The 21,921-nt window shown below is 39.2% G+C and overlaps 1 protein-coding gene across 1 annotated transcript in view; it reads right to left on the reverse strand.

The window, feature by feature from the left end:
* Positions 1-21,921, reverse strand: part of LOC122809600 (adhesion G protein-coupled receptor G3-like) — a 311,354-nt gene that overhangs the window by 129,858 nt on the left and 159,575 nt on the right. The window contains exon 2 of the mRNA XM_044081217.1: positions 7,802-7,871. Coding sequence (XP_043937152.1) covers positions 7,802-7,871 — 70 coding nt within the window. The remainder of the gene's footprint in view (positions 1-7,801; positions 7,872-21,921) is intronic.

Raw genomic sequence — 21,921 nt, forward strand, 5'->3', positions numbered from 1 at the left:
TTTTTTTTTCACAAATGGTGGTGGGTAGGGAATTAAGGTCTTTAAAACCTGCATACAAGGTACAGGATTCAAGCCTGAGGTATTCCCTACCACACACACAAACACCTGTAGTAGCAAACCACAAAAACTAAATATACTGCATTGGGTGCCAAACAGTTGTCATGAGAGTCCAATCAAGACAAAATGAAGGGTAGAAGAATAAAAATAGTTCAATGCATTGGCTGCATGACAGCTTAATATCTAGATGGAAACAAAAAAGGTTGTGAGGCATGAAGAAATAAATTACTTTTTTTAAATACATTAATGGAATGCCAGTCAAAATCAAGTATAAGAAAAACAAGCAGCACTCAACTCAAACCACTTCTTGCACTGCAGTTCTAATTATAATTTATATTCAGCTTTATTAAAGTAACAAGTAACATGCTGAAAGTAGAAATCTCTGATGCCCCCACTTGTAAAAATGTTCCTTATCCAAAAAAGACCTGCTGCCTGACAACTACTTGTTTCATGGGGAAAACATGATCAAAGTAAAAAATGAAAAGCAAACAAGAAATAAGCTCAAGATACATTGCTTAAAAGGATTACTGTACAGGTTATAGACCACATGATTGGCATTCGGTTTATGGTTAAAGCCTGCAGAGATGACTGTAAGTCTCCAAGTGTAATGAGACTCTTAAAATAATGTAATTCTGTCCTTTATTACAAATACTGGCATATGCATTTCAATACCCAAGGCTTATACATTATCTAGTTAAGTATTCTCTACATGGCAACAGAAAGGCTTTCAATGTTGGCAATTCTTTAACAGTATGCTTATTAAAGCTTACTTGCATCTTGCAATCTCAGCTAAGCTTACCTGATGGTCATTAAAGTATTGCTACTTAAACACAGAGCAACATGCACTTTGAGTAATAAGCATAAATCAACAGTACAAAAATATGACAGAAACCAGACCATTCTGCAAAAATCAAGGACAGATGAAAAGCCACTCTAGTACTTGTGTCTACCTTGGATGGGTGGGATTCTCTGCACATTTACACTGCATAACTACTCCTTGCCTTGCTTCGACACATCCAGAGTCAGTACATGGGGGAGTGGGGTGTAACAAGTATGTCACAGTTTGAAATGTCTCTGGCTGACTTGTGATGGCCCTGACACATGTGTCATACCTCTCAACCTCAGAGCAAGAAATCTGGACAAAGCCATACAAAGAAATGGGACAAAGGCCCAAAAATAAGGACAATTTTTAAAATATCGCTCTTATAACCTTAGAAAGCTAATAGAGGTCTTGCATTAGTATGAATTTTCTGAATGGTATGAAATCTGAAACTCAAATGTCTGTCATTATTTCCTAACTTCAGTCTTTAATTATTTGTCACTAATTTGCCAAAAAAAACACAATTTTATGAAAAATGGACCAAAACATGTGATGTAAAAATATAAAATAGCAACACAATACAGCTGGGAACCTGTCAAAGAAGGGACACTTTAATATTAGTACTGCTAACTTGAGCAGCTGACAAAATAAAATAATCTACATGCATTTCTGAAATAAAAGTAATCTGATTATTACAGTTATTTCTTAATTATAAACCCTCCATATTTTCTTCCAAAATTGCTATTTTGCGGAGGGATCATTAGGGGAAGAGCAACATTTTGAGTCAAAATCAGGGACAGTTCAGAGGTTTGGCTATGCCTAATTCTATAAAGCAATTTATTTGCATGTACCTCTCAACCTGTTAATGCAATAAATCTGGACAATGCCAGGTATATTGGGGGAACATATAAACAGTACTAAAAATTGCTCTTGTATAAACTGGGACATAAATCTGGACAAGGCCAAATATATTGGGGGGAACATATAAACAGTACTAAAAAATGCTCTTCTATAAACTGGGACAGTTGATAGGACAGGTCTTACTTTAGCATGCATTTTTCTGAAGGTTATGAAGTCTGAAACTAGGTGTGTCATTATTTAGTGACTTAATTCCTAAATGATTTGCCAGAAAACCACAAATTTTTATGAGGAACAAATCAAAAATAAGAAGCAAAACATCTATTCATTCTTTGAAAATCTGGACAGTTGGGAGGTATGGTTCAGCTGGGGCTGTCTAAGTTTGCCGCCCTTCCCCTCACAAAACCCTGGTCGAATGGAGCCTCCCTGCAGCCATTCCAATGATCCATTAATTTGCTATTTCACTCCATTTACCATAAACACTAATGTGCACACTGATTTACTTCTATGATGATTTGAACTTCATTTGAAAGTTTTATTTTTGCATTTTACAGCACAAACACTAAGACATAACAAACTTGGCATTAAACCTTCTCTGCCCTTGAAACTCACATTCACTGAAACAACATTAAAATCCACATTCAAAGAAAATACATTTTACTCGTGGCAGATAAAAATTAATTCTGGGCTGTTTTGAAATCATATGCCCCTTGCATATGAAACATACATGTGCTCTTTGATACACCTTCCTATTGCTTTGAACATTTTTCCAGTAAACAATGAAACAAAACTGTCCAATTCAGAACATTTCCATCATAAAAGTCTACTCAAACTTCTACAGTCCCCTATTATCAGTAAATATGCACAATCTCTGAAGTAGTAAAAAAGTCATCTAAATAATTCCACGTTAAATAAATCTGTAATGAGGAGGTTGGTGCTAGCAATCACCTTTATATTTCATGGTTTCATCGAACAATAAAGTGTCTGATGCCCCTGTGGAATAAATTGCCTAAATTACATTAAAAATAAGCTAGTAATATTGCAATAGGAAATGGATGGCAAACTGATAACAGGCTCATAATTAGTATCTTAACTTTCAGCATTCACCCCTTATGGGAGTAGAACCAACAACCTTCTGCATCAAAAGCAAGCACACAGCCTGTTGTGTTATTAGCACTAAACTTCTCTTCCCCTGCAGCTCTCAGCTCCTTGTAAAATCTGCTCAATACTCAACTGCATCTCAACTTCGCAGCACAAGAAGTCTGGAAAAAGCCAAATTTATTAGGGCGGGTCAAAAGGGCAAAAACCAGGGACACATTAAACATTGCTTGTATAATCTTGGAAAGCTGCTAGAATAAAATGCTGTGTTACCACGGTACCACCATACATTTTACTGCCAAAGTCCCTGTGCAAAAAAGAGTCAGAACATACCACTATGCCAAATCACCTGCTTTGTGAAAGAAAAATGCTGTGTTACCACCGTACATTTTACAGACAAGGTCCCTGTGCAAAACAGTCAAGAGCAACATACCACTACGCCAAATCAGCTGTTTTGTGAATGAGAGGAAGACTGAAACTTAAATGGCTATCATTTAATTAATTCAGTTCTCACCATAGCTGTCAACCTCTTAGCACAAAACACCTGGACAAACCCAGTAATTAGGGAATACAGCCCTCAAACATATTGAGTGAATTCAGTTCTTGCCATAGCTGCCAACCTTAGCACAAAAAACCTGGACAAAGCCACTAACAGGGTATTACAGTCCCAAAAATAAGGAAAAATTTCAAATACTCATCTTATAAACTTAAAAAATTGCTATAATAAAAGGTTGTGTTACTATATATTTATTGCTAGAATAAAAAGTTGTTTTACTATGTATTTTCTGAAGACTATGAAGTCTGAAATTCAAATGCCTGTCAATTTTACTTCTGATGGAACAAAAACAATTTTCAGCAGAGGCCCAGGGAGAAATACTGTAGACACGTCTTTGTAAAATGGCAGGATACCAGAGCAAATCCACACAAACACAGAGATAAGATAGAGACTCCACAAAGAAGGCACCACAGCCAAGAATCACACCACAAATCCTGTAGCTATGAGGCAACAATACTGCCACTGCACCATCAAATATGTAAGAAATTAAACATTCAGAAACCTGAAGTCTGACATTCAAATGCCTGTCAATTTTATTTAACATTTGTTAATCAGGACAGTCTGACTTGGAACAAAAAAACTATTTTCTCAGAGGCCCAGGAAGAAATAATGCAGACATGTCTTTGTAACATGGGAGGACACAAAAGCAAACCCACACAAACACAGGGAGAAGATACAGACCCCACAAAGAAGGAATCCCAGTCAAGAATCAAACCTGAGAACCTGCAGCTGTGAGGCAACAATGCTACTACTACACCATCAAATATCAAGCAAACAGACCCCACAAAGAAGGAACCCCCAACCCTGCTACTACTACACCATCAAATATCAAGCAAACAACCCAACAAAGAAGGAACCCCAGCCAAGAATCAAACCTGAGAACCTGCAGCTGTGAGGCAACAATGCTACTACTACACCATCAAGCATCAAGCATTACAACATTTACAAACCACAGATATTATGAGGAACAGATCAGATCAAATATGAGGCAAAAATCTGCAATTTGTTTACAAATGGTGGTAGGTAGGGAACTCAAGTCTTTAACACCTGCATACAGGGTACAGGGTTCAAGCCTGAGGTATTCCCTACCACACCACCATGAGCACCTGGGGCATTTTCACACACACACACCCTCTGTCCTTGCTGCCCATTCTCTGTTTTCCCAGCGAGTCTGTGCACTTTAAAAGTGCACAGACATCTTGTCTGTTTCCCTACCTGGACTGCCGGACTGCACAGACGTCTTCTCTGTTTACCTACCTGGACTGCCGGACTGCCGGGAGCATGCGCAGTAGACTCGCAGTAGTCTGGACTACTGCGCATGCGCGAAGTCCGCAAATTTTTAAATTTTCTTTTTTATTTTAATTTCTTTTTAGTTGAGGGGGCTGCAGTCCGGCAGTCCAATAGCACGGGCCACCCCTGCTTGAATGGGTAATAAGGCAGTTTTGATGTCTTCCATATTTAGTGCTTGATCTAATTTAGTTTTAGTCTCTGGCTTTTGTTGTTCTTGTAGTTCAGTAACTTTTTGCCTTTTAGAGATCACATCTTTTTCCAGTGACCATAGTTCTGAAAGTTTTGTTTTGGTAGTGGTTGTGTCCATATTTTTTTCCTCTTTCGACATCTTTGTCCAGTACAGAAGTATAAAGTATATAGAGCACACAGTGCCTTTGTTTTATTTCCTTGTCAGAGCCAGCTAATCTATTATAATCCTGTTGAATAATGTATTATTTTTCGGATTTACTTCTTCCTACAAGGTAGTTAGATGAAGTGCCTTTGTTTTATTTCCTTGTCAGAGCCAGCTAATCTATTATAATCCTGTTGAATAATGTATTATTTTTCGGATTTACTTCTTCCTACAAGGTAGTTAGATGAAGTTGTAGTTGTTTTATCGAAGATTTAGTGCTAAAAAGTTCCTAGTATCAATTTAAAGTTTAGGTTTCCTCAGGGTATATACAGAGATGTAGTTCAGCAGTGTTCACAGAATGGCAGCCATCTTTGAATCCCGAAATTTTCCATTTCTATGCAGGTATGAAGTAAACTGAGATAACTAATAAGTATATACAAGTCTAGTAAGATTTTAAGGCAAAATTCTAAACAGCTGAAGACCAGACCACAAATAATGGAAAATAAAATCAAAACAAAGAAACTCTACAGCTAAAAATGTGAATATGCTATAAAGACTGTTATTTAACAGCAAGAGAATAACAAGTTAATGCAGGGACAATATCCCCTGAACTCATCACTATGGAAGGATTCATCCTCACAGTACTGCCACAGGACCTGAGTAATTCTAAATGCATCTTTTCTTCTTTATTTTTGTTTTGGGGGTCTTTCCTTTAATTATAGGTGCTCCAGTCATGGATTGCAAACAATTAGGCAGGGATCCTAGGACAATGCACTCATGCATTAGTTTATAGCTTTTTTGTAGTGTAGTGTAGTTTAATAGTTATTTTTTTCTGTCATTACAGCTTTTCATTTCACTCCTTCATCCATTCTGCCATAAATGCTTCATGCGGCTAAGGCTACAGGACAGCCTCAGTATACACCAGCAGGAATAATAATAGAATCAGCTATGAATGAGATGTCTTTCCATCAGAAGATGCATGCATGCACACATACATTGCAGGCAGTTCAGAGGAATGCCAGTTTTTCCATAAGCTTGTCCATGGTTTTTGGACATGGGAGGAAACAGAATTAACTGGCAACATAATATGCAGATTACACAACGAAGGCACCTTGGCCAGTATTTTATCTAGAGAAACAACAACCATGAGGCAGCAGTGGTAACAACTGCTGTAACACTGGGACATGTTTTTGTCCTTTGTATTCTTGCTTTTGTGAGCAACCATATGTATTTTGCTGCTCAGAATTTTAAGGTAAAAATTGGAAATATGCATCTTGAGCCATGAAAAGAAACATATTATACAGTATTCAGCACAGTATGCATCCTTGCACACAGGCGTATGAAGAACAAATCAAAACATATTCTGTATAATTAAAACATGCAACATACTTGTAAACATTATTTAGCAAACCCAGTTAAGCATATATGGTACACACATATGTTGGTACATGTTAGAATAAATTGATCAGAGCACAGAGATCATGTTTAGCAGAGATATACTGATAACATCTGGAACATGCACCACTAAATATTTTACATATGCATACCATGATATTGTGGGTTATATAAAGTTTTTGCCATTTTGATACTTCATTGCAACAAATATCCAAACTATTGCCATTTCAAATCTCTAGTAAAATATAGGTTCTAAAGCTAATTACTCAGAGGTGACAGACTATCCTGCAATTCTGTGTGAATGTAGGTTTCTGAGTATAATGTCCTCTACAGCACATTGTCACCTACCCAGAGCATAGCATTAAAGGAAGGGAAACCCTGAATTAACTGGCTGATGCTGGCTGTAAAGAACAAAGGTCCTAAAAAGAGCCCTGAGGGACTCACAGTAGATTTGCAAAAGGCTGCAGTATAGGCTATGTTTGAATTGTATCCTGAAGTACCTATCAGTGAAGTATGACAACAGACAGTTCCAAGGCAAATCCATTAACAGTTGCTAAAGGGACTCGCAGTAGATTCTGTGATTTATCATGTAACTTACTTTGCTGACATTACAAATATGAATCCTATCAGCAGACCTTTGCCCACATTGAATAGAATAGAATCCATAATAAGACAAACTGCATAGACAGTGTTTCCACCCCACCTGAAGGTAAGCTACTGGTCATCTAATAACCAGCATTTACCAAGGAATTATTGGATCAGGCAGCACATTGTTTGCCCAGCATTGTGGTTAGATGAAGGTGAGAAATGCACTACATGGTGCTAGCTGAACAGAAGAATGGATGTTTGGATACTGACAGAATAATATTCTTTGTCATGTATGGACCCCTTGGCCAAGCTCAGACTCAGACGTGCTCAGTGGGTTGAGAACTACATTTTCAGAAACCAAGAACTTAGCCATGCAGGAGAATGGCAATCCATTGAGAAACTCTGCATTTCATTAATAAACACAAATTAATATAAGTTATTAATATACAATGCATCTAAGTAGTAAAATGTTTAAAAGAGATACAAATCTAGTCTTCTTTTTTCTAGATATCTATATACTGCCTTGTAAATGTATTTGTAATTTAAATGACATATCACAAGTTATAAGCATACAGTATGACTACTGTATTTTAGTCTGTATTACTTTGTATTTTTACTGCCTGATCTTTTCCCTCCCTATGGTATTTCACTTTCAAGTTGCATCTAGTGTATAGTTTGCAGATGCTGAGTTTTAAATAACTGTCAAAACTATTTTACATCTCTCATTGTGATACTGAATCTTCCATTAAAGGCATTGAATATCTCACCCTCAGAAAAGGTGGATAATACAAATTAGAAATTAAAGTACCTGTTGTTTGTGTATCCATACACTGAAGATTTAATTAAAGAAGTCACGATTACCACCATGGCAGGAACCCCTGAAAAAAAATGTACAAATAAAATGATGATGCTTTCCTGACTAGTGCACACACACACACACACACACACACACACACACACACACACACACACACACACACAAAATGATACTTCTCAAATTAATAAACACACAAATTAAAATAATACTTTGTACATTATCATATATACACACATTTCACAAATGTATATTAATGCCTGAAATCTAATCTTGACTATTTCAAATGGAATGATCCCTTAGTGAGGGTATGAATCAGCTTATAATTTTCCATCTAAGCCTGCAGATACTTTGTGATTTTTGTTTGCACCAATATTGGCATATTAGCCCTAACTTACACATAGTTTAACTCTTTTAGTCGTAGTCTGAATTTGAGTTAATACCTCCTGTCACCTGCAAATTTCCTCTCTGGACTGCTAAAAGTCTAAGAATAAAGTTTTGAAATCTATCTGTAATTAAATACCTATATCTTGAAAACTATAAAAGTTACAAAAAAGTTAAACTATGAAACTTATTCAGCACAAACTCCTCTTCACAATATTGATATTAATATTTCAGCCAGACCTAAATGTCATTTTATATTGAACAAGTAATTTGATAATATGTGAAATGAATTATAATAATCATGCAAACAAGCATTATCTCTGTACCCATAGTAGATGACCCCAACTATCAGTGTCATATTTGTTTGCATGGATGTGCTCTTCATTTTTCCTGTAAAGCAGTTTTTAAGTGCCACTCCAGTTTTGAGATGCTTGCATAATTCTGAAGGATAAGGATATTCTGATATTTAATGGGCAAATTAATGTAAATATCTGTAAAGTAGTAGCAGCTGGACACCAATTATCTGTGCGAAGATTTTCGGCAATGTGTACACTTTCATTCGATATTATGGAGTACTATATAAACACCCCCTGGTTCAAGGTATTACAATAATTATTCAATGATATCATCTGTTAATATTATTTCTGGAAATTAGCCAATATTTTCTCAGGTACACTGTACTCCAATTGTCTGAGGAGCCATTCCTGTCCTCTGTTGATACTGTGAAATGTTTTTCTTTTAATGTGTCAAGATGGACAATGCCTGACATATTTATACAATTATGCATATTGCATTAGGTTTTGTGTCTTTCGACTTTTCCCGGTTAGAGGGTCGCCACAGCGGAACTCCAGTCCACTAATGATTGGCAGAAGATTTTTACGTACTGGCTTGCCGGGCCTAACACTCAACCTTCAATGAAAGAATGCCCATTCACGCATGTCGCTACACAGAAGACACTCTAACTAAGAATCGAATGGGCAATGTCTAACTGTGAGGCGACAATGCTACCGCAGCACCACCACCGCAGTATGCATATTGCATTAGTAAACTGTATAAATATCTGATGATCAGTAGCAGGCAGCTAGCAGGTGTCACTGACAATATCGGCAGCATTATGTTAGCTTTCATTTGATATCATGCAGTAGCATATAAACCAGGCATAGGCAAACTACGGCCCAGGGGCCACATGCAGCCCATTAAACGTTTTGATTCGGCCCGCCAAACTTGAAAAAAATTAATAAATTAACCTTGTTAATGTTTTATTTCCCCTGCAATTCTGATGTTTCCTCACTAGATGGCGCACTCTAGATATATTGGCTTTGTTGAGGTGAAGCGTAGGCCTATTACTCCACGTTTGCACTTTACCCTTTGACCCACCGCCCCTCTATGAAGAGGAGCGGACCCAAGAAAAGGAAAGTGGACAGAGAATGTAGAGTGTTCAATAAGGAGAGGACAACTAAATATTTTTTCACTGAACACCGATCATCTCCTGTTTGCCTGATATGCCAAGAAACTGTGGCGGTTTTTAAAGAGTATAATATTAGCCGTCACTTTGCCACAAAGCACGCTGATTATGCTAGCAAGCTCTCAACAAAAGAACGGGAAGCTGCTGCTGAGAAGGTGGCAGCTAATTTGAAGGTAGCCAAAAACACGGTAGTCACAAACAAACAATTTTAATGAAGCTTTCGGGTCTACACCCTTCATCAGCACATAAAAAGCTAATTTGAAGGCTCAGCAAAGTTTTTTTCACCATCAAACTGCCATTCAAGAGTCAAGTACCAAGGCCAGTTTTATGCTTTCATTCAAAATAGCAAAGGCCAGCAAACCACTGTCTGAGGGCGAGTTTTTAAAAGAATGTATGGTAGAGACAGCAGGTATTTTGTGCCCGGAGACCAAAGACAAATTTGAGAAAATCAGTTTATCACGGCGGACAGTGACTCGCCGTGTGGAACTAATAGATGAAGATATCACCAGCAGATTAAATAAAAAGGCGAAGTCATTCACTTTTTATTCTTTAGCACTGGATGAAAGCAACGATGTCAAAGACACTGCTCAGCTCCTCATTTTTATCCGAGGAATCAACGAATCTTTTGAAATAACGGAGGAGTTTTTGACAATGAAGTCTCTGAAAGGACAAACACGGGGAGAGGACTTGTGTGAACGGGTGTCTGCTGCCATCGAAAACATGAAGCTTCCCTGGAGTAAGCTTGTTAACGTCACCACAGATGGATCTCCGAATTTAATGGGAAAAAACGTTGGCCTGCTGAGGAGAATCCAGAATAAAGTGAAAGATGAAAACCCTGACCAGGATGTCATTTTCCTCCACTGCATCATCCACCAGGAATCTCTATGTAAATCGGTGTTACAGCTGAATCATGTTGTGAATCCTGTGGTGAAACTCATCAACTTCATACGTGCACGGGGATTTCAGCACCGTCAGTTCATTGCGTTCCTGGAGGAAACTGATGCGGATCACCAGGACCTGCTTTATCACTCCCATGTCCGCTGGTTGAGTTTGGGCAAAGTGTTTCAATGAGTGTGGGAGCTCAAAGAGGAGATTGGCGTGTTTTTGGAGCAGCAGGGGAAGACTGGTGAATTTCCTGAGCTGAGCAACAAGAGCTGGATGTGTGACTTTGCGTTTGCTACGGACGTATTTTCACACTTGAATGAGCTCAACGTGAAACTGCAGGGGAAGGAGCAGTTTGTGCATGACATGTACACAAACGTGAAAGCCTTCAAATCCAAGCTGGCTTTATTCTCCAGGCAGATTTTGAACAAGTCATTCACTCATTTTCCTAGACTAGCCACGCTGAAAGAGGCCAGAGCAAAAGTAAAGAAATACAGTGAGTCTGGATGCACTGCATGGAGAATTCTGCCGTCGGTTTTTGGATTTCGACAAAATTGACAAGTCACTTCAATTGGTGGCCTTTCCTCTGTCACAAGACCCTGAAACAGCTCCAGAGGAGCTTCAGCTCGAACTGATCGACCTTCAGTCCGACCCTGCCTTAAAAGAGAAGTTCAGCTCTCTGAAACTAAATGACTTCTATGCTTCACTCAATGATGCCGCCTTTTCCAAATCTAAGGCGAAAAGCGCAGATGATGTTGGCTTTGTTCGGCTCTACCTTCGTGTGTGAACAGACCTTCAGTGTCATGAACATCAACAAAGCCAGCCACAGATCCAAGTTAACAGACCTACACCTCAGATCCATCCTGAGAATCGCCACAACAAAACTAACTCCAGACTTTGATGCGCTGGCTAAATAAGGAGACCAACAACACTGCTCCCATTAAAATGTGTGTGTCTCTGTGATACGCACGTTGTTAAAATAAACAGTGCGTGCAGATCAAATATAACGCTTCACAGACTGACTTGCTGCAACTGTTTCATCCTTCCATTGGTCGTTGTTGACTTTTGGCACCGGGGAAACAAATTGAATAAAAGGAACAGGACAAGTACATCTGCATCTCCTACCGTTTTTGAAAAAAAAGACAGTCAGGAGGAGAGTGATGGTGATATCCTGAAGGATAACAGAACTTTCAGTGCTTTAAAATAAAATGGTCATTTATTTGATTTTCAGTGTTTAAAGACTCATTTCGAAGTCAGAGATTTTATTGTAATGTTTTTCTTCATTTTCATTGGAAATTAAAGCACATGTTTTCTCCATATCCCAAGATGTGTATTTTTCCCTCAATGAGGTGATGTTTTCAAAGCATGCCATTTATCTGCTCCTGTTCCGGCTCCTTTGTCAAATGTTAGAACTCAATGTGGCCCACGAATCAAAAAGTTTGCCCACCCCTGATATAAACTCACTCTGGTTCAAGTTATTAATCTAATTATTAACAAAGGGCTTTCGATTCAGAATATTTCTAGAAAAATAGCTCACATTTTCTGTGGTACCATGTAAACCATTTGTCTAAGAAGCAATTCTTCACCTCTTATGTGAATGGGCATGTGAGAACCTTTTCACAATATGTTCAGGTTGAAAATGCTTGAGATATTTACAAAAATATATTTATGCATATATGCATATTTTATTACTAAACAAATGTAAAGTTCTGCTTATAGGTAGAAGGCAGATAGAAGATATCAATGAAAACTTATGAAGGATTATGCAAGATTTCATTTGATTCCATGAAGTAAAGCAAACTCCCTGTCAGCCAAATTACTGAAAAATATTAGTATCACACATTTATACCTCTGAAAAAAATCAAAATAACTTATTGACCATCTATTTTTTGTGTCAAGACATTCTTGAACTTTTGTGCTGTGTCTATAAAATGCTGTTGCACAATGCTTGCAAGTGGACACTGCCTCAGATCTTAACAATGTTATTTATGCATATTTACATACTTTTATGGTAAACAAACTAGAGGCAGCTGGACACCAGCTATTACTACTGAAATGTGCAAGAATGACAAGTTTTGAATGATCTTTGCCTTTTTTTAAGGTATATGAAATATGAAATTGCAATATATGCAATTATTTCCATACTGCATTAGCATTAGCACACTCGTTAACAGTTTGCCAACAAAACTCAATTTTTATGAGTAGGCAAAAATTATGAGGTAAAATCAGATACAGTTGAGAGATATGGCAACCCATATCTATGTGCTTATATATACACATACACACACACATGCACATACACGTACATGTTCATGCACGTACATATTTATCTATATAGTTCCATATGCATATACTGGACACACACACATACATATCTACATAGATACACAAACACACACACGCACATATGCACACACACACACACACACACACACACACACACACACACACGCACACACACAGACACACACGCGCACACACACACACGCACGTGCGCGCACACACGCATGCACACACGAACACACACACATGCGCAAACACACTTACACACGCACATACATGCACACACACACACACACACTCACACACACACACACACACACACACACACACACACACACACACACACACACACACACACACACACACACACACATGCACACGCACACACAGACACGCACACACAAAAATACACAAGCACACACGCACACATACACACACACACACACACACGCACACGTGCGCACACACGCATGCACACACAAACACACACACATGCGCAAATACACTTACACACACACACACACATGCATGCACACCCGCACACACACACACACGCATGCACACATGCACACACGAACACACACACACAGACACGCACACACACACACGTACATAAGCACACACACGCACACACGCACGCGTGCACACACACGCATGCGCACACAAACACAAACACATGCGCAAACACACTTACACACATGCACACACACGCACACATGCACACACGAACACACACGCACAGACACACGCACAGACACACACACACACGTACACAAGCACACACACGCGCACACACACATGCACACGCACACACACACGCATGCACACGAACACACACACACATGCGCAAACACACTTACACACACACATGCACACCCACACACACACACACACACGCATGCACACACGAACACACACACATGCACAGAGATGCACACACACGCACACACGCACACACACGAACACACACACACACGTGCGCATGCCTACACATATATATATCTATACAGTATCTATATGTACATGTGCACACACACACACACACACACATATATATATATATATATATATACATATATATATATATATATATATATATATATATATATATATATATATATATATATATCAATATAGACTTATAAAAAGTCATGCAGTTAGGTATAGTTTCATGTAAGAATGAAAAGAAGTAATAACTGAGGAGCTCTGGAGTAACAAGAAAACTTAAGGGAAAAGCTGAAAACTCTCAAAAACTGGAATATGCCATTCCACCTTTCAAAGCAGCTAGTTGTTTACTAGACTGTATGGACCTGATTACAATAATTATGGTTTTCCTTTTTCACAGGTTTTCAAGCAGTATCCGTTGTATATGCAACCTATTCCCATTATCCCAGATCATATCCTCAGCAACAACTGGTAACACACAGACACACACAGACACACACAGGCACACACAGACACACACAGACACACACAGACACACACACACACACACACACACACACACACACACACACACACACACACACACACACACATGCATACACAATCACACATCCAATTCCATAGCCTGACCATCTCTGAAAAAAATCCATCTTTCTGGGAATTACTCTCACATAATTAAATATGTATATATCCAACCCATACCCAGACAGTGGTTAAAAAAAAATCCACCTCTTTGCTAATATTTACTCACAGGAAGCAGGCCTGAATTCTTTCTTTTACTAGAAAAAAATAACATATATGTTGCTAATATCTAGATTATCCCAGACAAATGAGTAAAAAATGTCATGTGCATCTTCACTAACCTGAGGCACTTATTGAGTACTGTGCCTTTGTCGCTACCACACACATTAATTTTCATTGTCCATAATTATTGCAGTAAGACATTCAGACATGATCCAAACTGCCAGAAACAAACTCTCACCAGCCAGCAGCATTAGAAACAATGACCAATACATATAAATCTGTGAAACAGTATCAGCCAGTTAACACAGAAATAAAAGAAGAGAAACAAGCTAAGTATGTTAAATATATTGATAAATACTCTCACTTGTTTGAGCTCTGTCTTCATTTTATTTATGAACATGGTTGGTGTCTAATACTGAAGTTAGTGAACCTTACCTTTTTTCATTGTTTACAATGGGTACTCCTGAACACTCCCTTTGCTCCTAAAGAATCCTATAGCTTCAGTTGTATATAGCAGTCACACAGCTTTCATTAATTCACAATATAAAAGCAGAAGAGAAGAAACAAACTCGCATATTGAGATACACACAGAGATTTCATTGTTTTGTATTAAAAGAGCCCAAAAGAAATAACATGCTCACATCAAGATAAAAAAAAAAAAACACACACAACAAAGCATATGCCCGGGGCCCTTACAGGCCTAACCAAGTTCAACCCATGTTCCCAAGGGTGTCTTGTTCAAGCAGATACTAAAATCAACACCTATTGCCCCTGTACAAGAGGGACACAGGTGGAACCCCCATGGGGTGAATTTCCAGTTACCCATCCAATCGTCCAAATTATGCTTAAATAAGGCCAATGAGGGGTTTTGTTTAACATGAATAGGAAGCATGTTCAAAAGGTGGGGCAACCTCTGTCAGACAAATCTGTCTCTCCAGCAAGTTCTGTTGATGTCACATACCAGCTTATGGTCCTTTGAGCAAGTGACCCATGTGCCATTTGAGTTGCAAATGTGCAGCATTTCCATTAAAGTTGGGTCAGAGACTGCTCTATATGCAAGGCACATGTCGCCTTTGAGCAGTCTGTGTGACACAGAGTAAACTGAAAATGAATTCAGCCTGTCCACATAAGACAGATCTTGAAGATCCTGAATTTTCTTTGTAAGGAGCCTTTGTGGTCTCTCCAGTTGTTGCAGATGTTTGGAAAGGAACATACCAAAGGGAGCATTGTACTCTATTATTGACCTGATGAGGGAAGAGTACGGGGGGGTTATAACCTGTTTTTTTCCTGGAGGTAATCCCCTTACATATGAGATGAACAATATAAAATGCCCTTCTTACCACTGTGAAGACATGGTGATCCAAGATAAGGTTGCTGTTGACCTTTGTGCCCAGATCTCTCACCACTGACTGTGTGCTTATGGTATTGCTATTGATGTTGTAGTTTTCATTAACAGCACCCTTGCCGAAGGGGATGATAATGCATTTTTCTGCATTATATTTAAGACCATGAAGTTGGCACCAGTCATTAGTCTGCATAAGACCTTCTTGCAGGATGTTGACATCACTAGGAGTTTCAATGATTGCTTCCAGTTTGCAGTCATCAGCAAACATTGTCAGCCACAGTCCTTTAGTTTTAGCCTGTACTTCGGAAAAGTAGATTCCAAATAGTAGGGCTGCCAGAACCAATCCCTGTGGAACACCACTGGTTAAGAGTCTGCTGGAGGAGGTGGAGTCCCCTATTTTGATTTTGACCATATGAGTTCTATCAGTGAACCAGTTTGCAACCCACCTGACAATATATGGGTTAATACCCAGCTGGGTGAGTTTATCAGTGATGCCTGAGTGGGGGATTGTGTCAAAGGCCTTGGCTATGTCTAGGAAGGCCCTATGCACAGATTTGCCCTCATCTAGGGCTTTGGTGACTGTCTTGACAAAGTCCACCAAGTTTAACAGGCATGATCTCCCCTTGACAAAGCCAAACTGAGTTGAGTTGAACATTTAGAGATTTCCTATATCTTTGTTAATAAGGTCCATGATGATTCATACCATGGCCTTGCAGTTAAGGTTGGTCAGGCTAAAGTGTTTATAGTTCTGAGGTCCATGGATGCACCCCCTTTATTCAAAGGGATGATGGTTGCTGTTTCCCATTCTACTGGGATGAAGCCAGTGCTTAAGCTATGACTGAAAAGCATACCCAATGGTGATACTAATTTCTGTTTTAACCTATGTACAACTCAGGCAGGGTTGTTGTCTGGTCTCATTGAGGCTGTGTTTTTGGCCCTGGAGAGGGCATTCAAGACCTGCTCCTCAGAGATACTAGATGTTGTACAGGTGTTAGGGATGCTTTTTTGGTATATGTGGTGGGGAAGGGGAGTGAAGTTTTCACTGAACCTGTCAGCCAGCAGGTTTGCTATATCCACAGATTCTATTTATGTAGTACCATTAACTACAAGTTCAGCGCGAATCTGGGCTTTACCTTTAAGGTTACAGATGTAACTAAAGAATGCCTTGGGGATATCCTTAGTTAGAGAAGCTAATCTGGATTCATAGTTAGCTTTGGAGGAATTTACTAGGAGTCTTATTTGCTTGTTTAAGTTGAGGAGGGAGTGTTTTGAGACTGTTCCTTCCTACACTTAGACTGCAATTTCTTTCACCTATTGTATAGCCTGTTAGTGGCAGTTGTTGCTAAGGGGGGGGGGGGTCTTGTGTTGTAGTTACTTCTAGAGAGCATGATTTGTGGTCAGATCTTAGATCTTACCAGGGATGGCCACACACTGGGGGTGATGCAAAGGTCTTTTATGTTGGTGAGCAACAGATCCAAAATGCTTGAGTTGAGCCCCTTGTGGGTGTGTCAACCAGCTGGTCCAGGACAGTGGAGTTAACAAAGTCCAGAAACTATTGAGCAAGTGAGTTAGAACACATATAATTTACTCAGTTAATGGATGGGTAATTAAAGTCACCCAAAATCAGGGTGTTTGGTTGTATCTTGATTGACACAAGTAGATCCAAGTAGGCTGAGTGGATGTCCTGATTCACGGAGGGGGTCCTATAGCTGGCAATGACCTGAGGAGGGGTCTTACCTACAGTCAATTGCACCTGAAGTAATTCAAGGAAATCATGCTGTTTAACTAAGCTAGAGATGTATTTATCTTTAATGACTATAGATGTACCACCTCCTTTAGTTCTCATGCTTTCAGGTTATGGTCTGAACGTGTGGAAGGAAATGTAACCTAGTATAACTGGGGTGCTCTCTGCAGCCTTAAACCAGGTGTCAGTGACTGTGAAAATTCAGCATCTTTCAAAGTGGGGACTTTACAGTACAATTTCTGGTTTTGACTGCTAGCATTTAGCAGTATAACCTTGAAGGTGTTTTTAGAAGCTATTTTTACATTGGGAATTTTGATCTTGTGGCATTGCCTAAACAAGGCACTATGGGGGTTGCAAGAACTTTAGCCAATAACCAAAATCCCAGGGGGGGACAGATGAAGACCATCTCTGGCAAAGCATCAAGGTCTGTTGACCATGTCATCCCAAGCTAACAGATACTGGATCCCCTTTGAATGACACCAGAAACTAAGCCAATTGCTGAAGTCAATCATTTTTTGTTTGTATTGAAGTATCATCCTAGCGAAGGTAAAATGCTGCTTAAGGCTGGGGGCATACCTGGCTGAAACACACATAATCAGAGAGCTCAGTAATGTCTCTCTTCATATAGTCCAGTGAGGTACGTCTGAAGTCATTCACACCAACATGGACTATGATGGAATCATAACAGGGCCTATTGTTGAGAGACTTGAGTGCATGTGTGATGTGGCGGATCCTGGCACCTGACAGACAGTTGACTGACCGTGACTTTTTCCTTATCCAACTGGTGACAGGGATATCTATGTGTCTCAAAACTGAGTCACTATGACTAAGATGTTTGTTTTTGTGTTATGCCTTGGCGGCTTGACTGGTGAGACACTGGTGTGTGATATATTATGTGTACTATGTTCTGCAGATGATGTATTATGTGCTTCTGTTTGTGTTTGGGAGGTCTCTGATGTTTAGGTAAGCTTCTGGTAAAGATCTTCACATATGTAGGTTTATGTGTTGTTGGTTTGGTAGGTGCAGGAGGTGAGGTGTGCATGCTGACAACCTGCTTAATATCAGATGAACTGAGTGGTGAGTGAGAGTGCCTGGATTCTAGGTTCTTGATATAGATGCATCTCTCACATAATGAATTTGTGTGGACTAGAAGAAGTGGGTTGTCAGTGTACATGAGACAATTGCTACATTGCCTCAGTATGCCCATGTCGACCAGGCTGGATGGAAAAACTGTGGGAATTGTCCATCCATAATGCTAGGTAAGTTGATGCAGTCAGAAAACAGGTAGAGGACAGGAGAAGTGGACAAAAAATATGAAGTGTTAGTGGTTAGGGTCTGTGTTGGTACCTCAGGACCTTCACTGAATGTATCACCTGTCAGTGAGGGACAATCGCAAGAACTCACTGAAGGAGCACCAGCAGAGTACTAAGGGAAAAGTGCAGGCAGAAGTATTTGTGTCTATAACCACCATAGGTGCTCACTGCTGCTTGGCAGTGGGCAATGAGCAAACAAGAGCAAACCCTCGCAAACATGGTGCTTATGTAGCAAACAAGATTACACTGATTTAAAAAATTAACCAATAAAAAGCTCAAAACTGAGCCCTGTTCCAGCAGCCTTCAATCAGATAAGTTCTAACTGTACAACCCTGCCACTAGGGTGCAGGAGAACCCTCTCCAACAAATGATGGCCTGGTTTAGTGCTCACATTATACAAACAGCACTAGATTCAGCATGTCTGAATCTAGTCTATGCTGCAGAAAACAAAGTACAACAATTTCAGAAAAAACAGTTCAAATAAGCAGTGATATGGATAAAATGCAGTTCAAAAGTGTAATATACAGTGAAAAATTCTACTTAAGTTTTGCAGAGATCAGCAGATGCCTTGGATTAATCAGATAAATATAGCAGAGCAGTAGCTGGTCTCCAAACTCTGTGGAGCTTTGCTAAAACAAATGCAATCCCGCACAAACATGGTATTTATGTAGTAAATGGGAGCAATCTGAAACAAATTAACCAATAAAAAAGCTCAAAACCGAGATGTGTTCCAGCAACCTTCAATCAGATGAGTTGCCACTAGTGAAAAGATGGCCTGGTTTAGTGCTCAAGTTATAGAAACAGAACTAGATTCAGCAGGTCTGAATCTAGTCTATGTTACAGCAAAAAAAGTGCATCAATGACAGAAAAAAACATTTCAAATAAGCAGGCACAATAAGGCCAAATATATATTTTTATTTCTGCTGAATATCTGTGCTGTTTGGCTGGTTGCTGTATACCTACATCAACTGTGTTACAAGCTGAGATAAGTACACACTTGCAGTGTTAAAGATAATACTGCATTTTATTTTTCTGTTTATTTGTTTAATTGAATATTCTGTTAAAGATAGCACTGCATTTTATTTTTCTGTTTATTTAATTCTTTCAGTGAATATTGTGGTCTCTCTGTCTCTCTGCAGTAAGTGGGGGTTATTGTTTTCACTTCACTGATATTTAGTGTTGAACTGTAAGCCTAGATGGTTCCTATGTGCTTATAAGTGTTACTCATTTATCTGTGAATTTATTTCTGCTGAATATCTATGCTGTTTGGCTGGCTGCTATATACCTACATCAACTGTATTACAAGCTGAGATAAGTACAAACTTGCAGTGCTAAAGATAATACTGCATTTTATTTTTCTGTTTATTTGTTTCATTGAATATTGTGTTAAAGATAGTACTGCATTTTATTTTTCTGTTTAATTGTTTCACTGAATATTGTGGTCTCTCTGTCTCTCTGCAGTAAGTGGGGGTTATTGTTTTCACTTCATTGATATTTGGTGGTGAACTCTTAGCCTAAAGGGTTTCTCTGTGCTTATAAGTGTTAGTCACTTATCTGTGAATTTATTTCTGCTGAATATCTGTGCTGTTTGGCTGGCTGCTATATACGGACATCAACTGTATTACAAGCTGAGATAAGTACAAACTTGCAGTGTTAAAGATAATACTGCATTTTATTTTTCTGTTTATTTTATTTTTCTTTTTATTTAATTGTTTCTCTGAATATTGTGGCCTCTCTGTCTCTCTGCAGTTAGTTTCCTGCCCTCTCTCCCTGTTCCTGTTGTGGTATTAATCTTGGTGGCTTTGGAATTGCCTGCCCCTCCTGTAAATTTGTGTTTGAACACTCCTCCTGGGCCCATCTCATTTGCTCACCCAAGTGAGTACAGTGAGATCATATTTTGATTTCAGACACTCCTACCACTCCCATCTGTTCCACTCTATCCCAGTCTAATGTCATTAGCTCATTCTACCTAATACAGAGAGAGCATCTGAGAAGGCCAACCCACTTAGATCATTAACCTTGAATTTTCTTCTATTTCACCTTTCTCCCTTTCCACTTTACAAAAAAAACAAAAAAAACTTTGCTAGACTCTCCTTGTGTTCTGATTGTGTGTGCTTCTCAGCTGATAAGTATGTTTTTGGCACTTTTTAACTGTTCAGAATTGAATAAAACATTAATAGAATTCAGTTCAGAATACAGTTTGAATAAATGGGGAGGGTTGCGTCAGGAAGGGTATCCGGCGTAAAAATTCTGCCACAACACTTATGGCATAAAAATTTCATATTTCCATACCAGATCGGTTGAGGCCCGGGTTAACAATGACCACCTCCAGTACTGTTAGCCAACAGGGTGCTGGCGGAAATTGGGCTACTGTTGGCCGAAGGAGAAGAGGAGGGTGAAGGCATGCCCAAAGGCAGGAAGAGAGGAGGAAGGTTAGGAGTGTAGCAGTGAGGGTAGGAACTTTGAATGTTGGCAGTATGACTGGTATAGGAAGAGAGCTAGCTGATATGATGGAGAGAAGGAAGGTTGATATATTGTGCATGCAAGAGACCAGATGGAAGGGAAGTAAGGCCAGGTGTTTAGGAAACGGGTTCAAATTTTTCTATCATGGTGTGGATGGTAGGAGAATTGGGGTAGGGGTTATACTAAAGGAACAGTATGCCAAGAGTGTTTTAGACGTGAAGAGAGTGTCTGACAGAGTGATGTTTATGAAGCTCGAAATTGATGGTGCAATGATGAATGTTGTTAGTAAATTTGCTCCACAAGTTGGGTGTGCGATGGATGAGAAAGAGAAATTTTGGAGTGAGTTGGATGAAGTTGTGGTGAGTGTACCCAATGGTGAGAGACTAGTGATTGGAGCAGACTTTAATGGGCATGTTGGTGAAGTGAACAGAGGGGATGAGGAAGTGATGGGTAGGTATGGTGTTAAGGAGAGGAATGCAGAAGGTCAGATGATTGTGGATTTTGCGAAAAGGATGGACATGGCTGTGGTGAATATGTATTTTAAGA

Source organism: Protopterus annectens, chromosome 8.part0, assembly GCF_019279795.1.
Source record: "Protopterus annectens isolate FY-2018-M chromosome 8.part0, PAN1.0, whole genome shotgun sequence".
Taxonomy (NCBI): Eukaryota; Metazoa; Chordata; order Ceratodontiformes; family Protopteridae; genus Protopterus; species Protopterus annectens.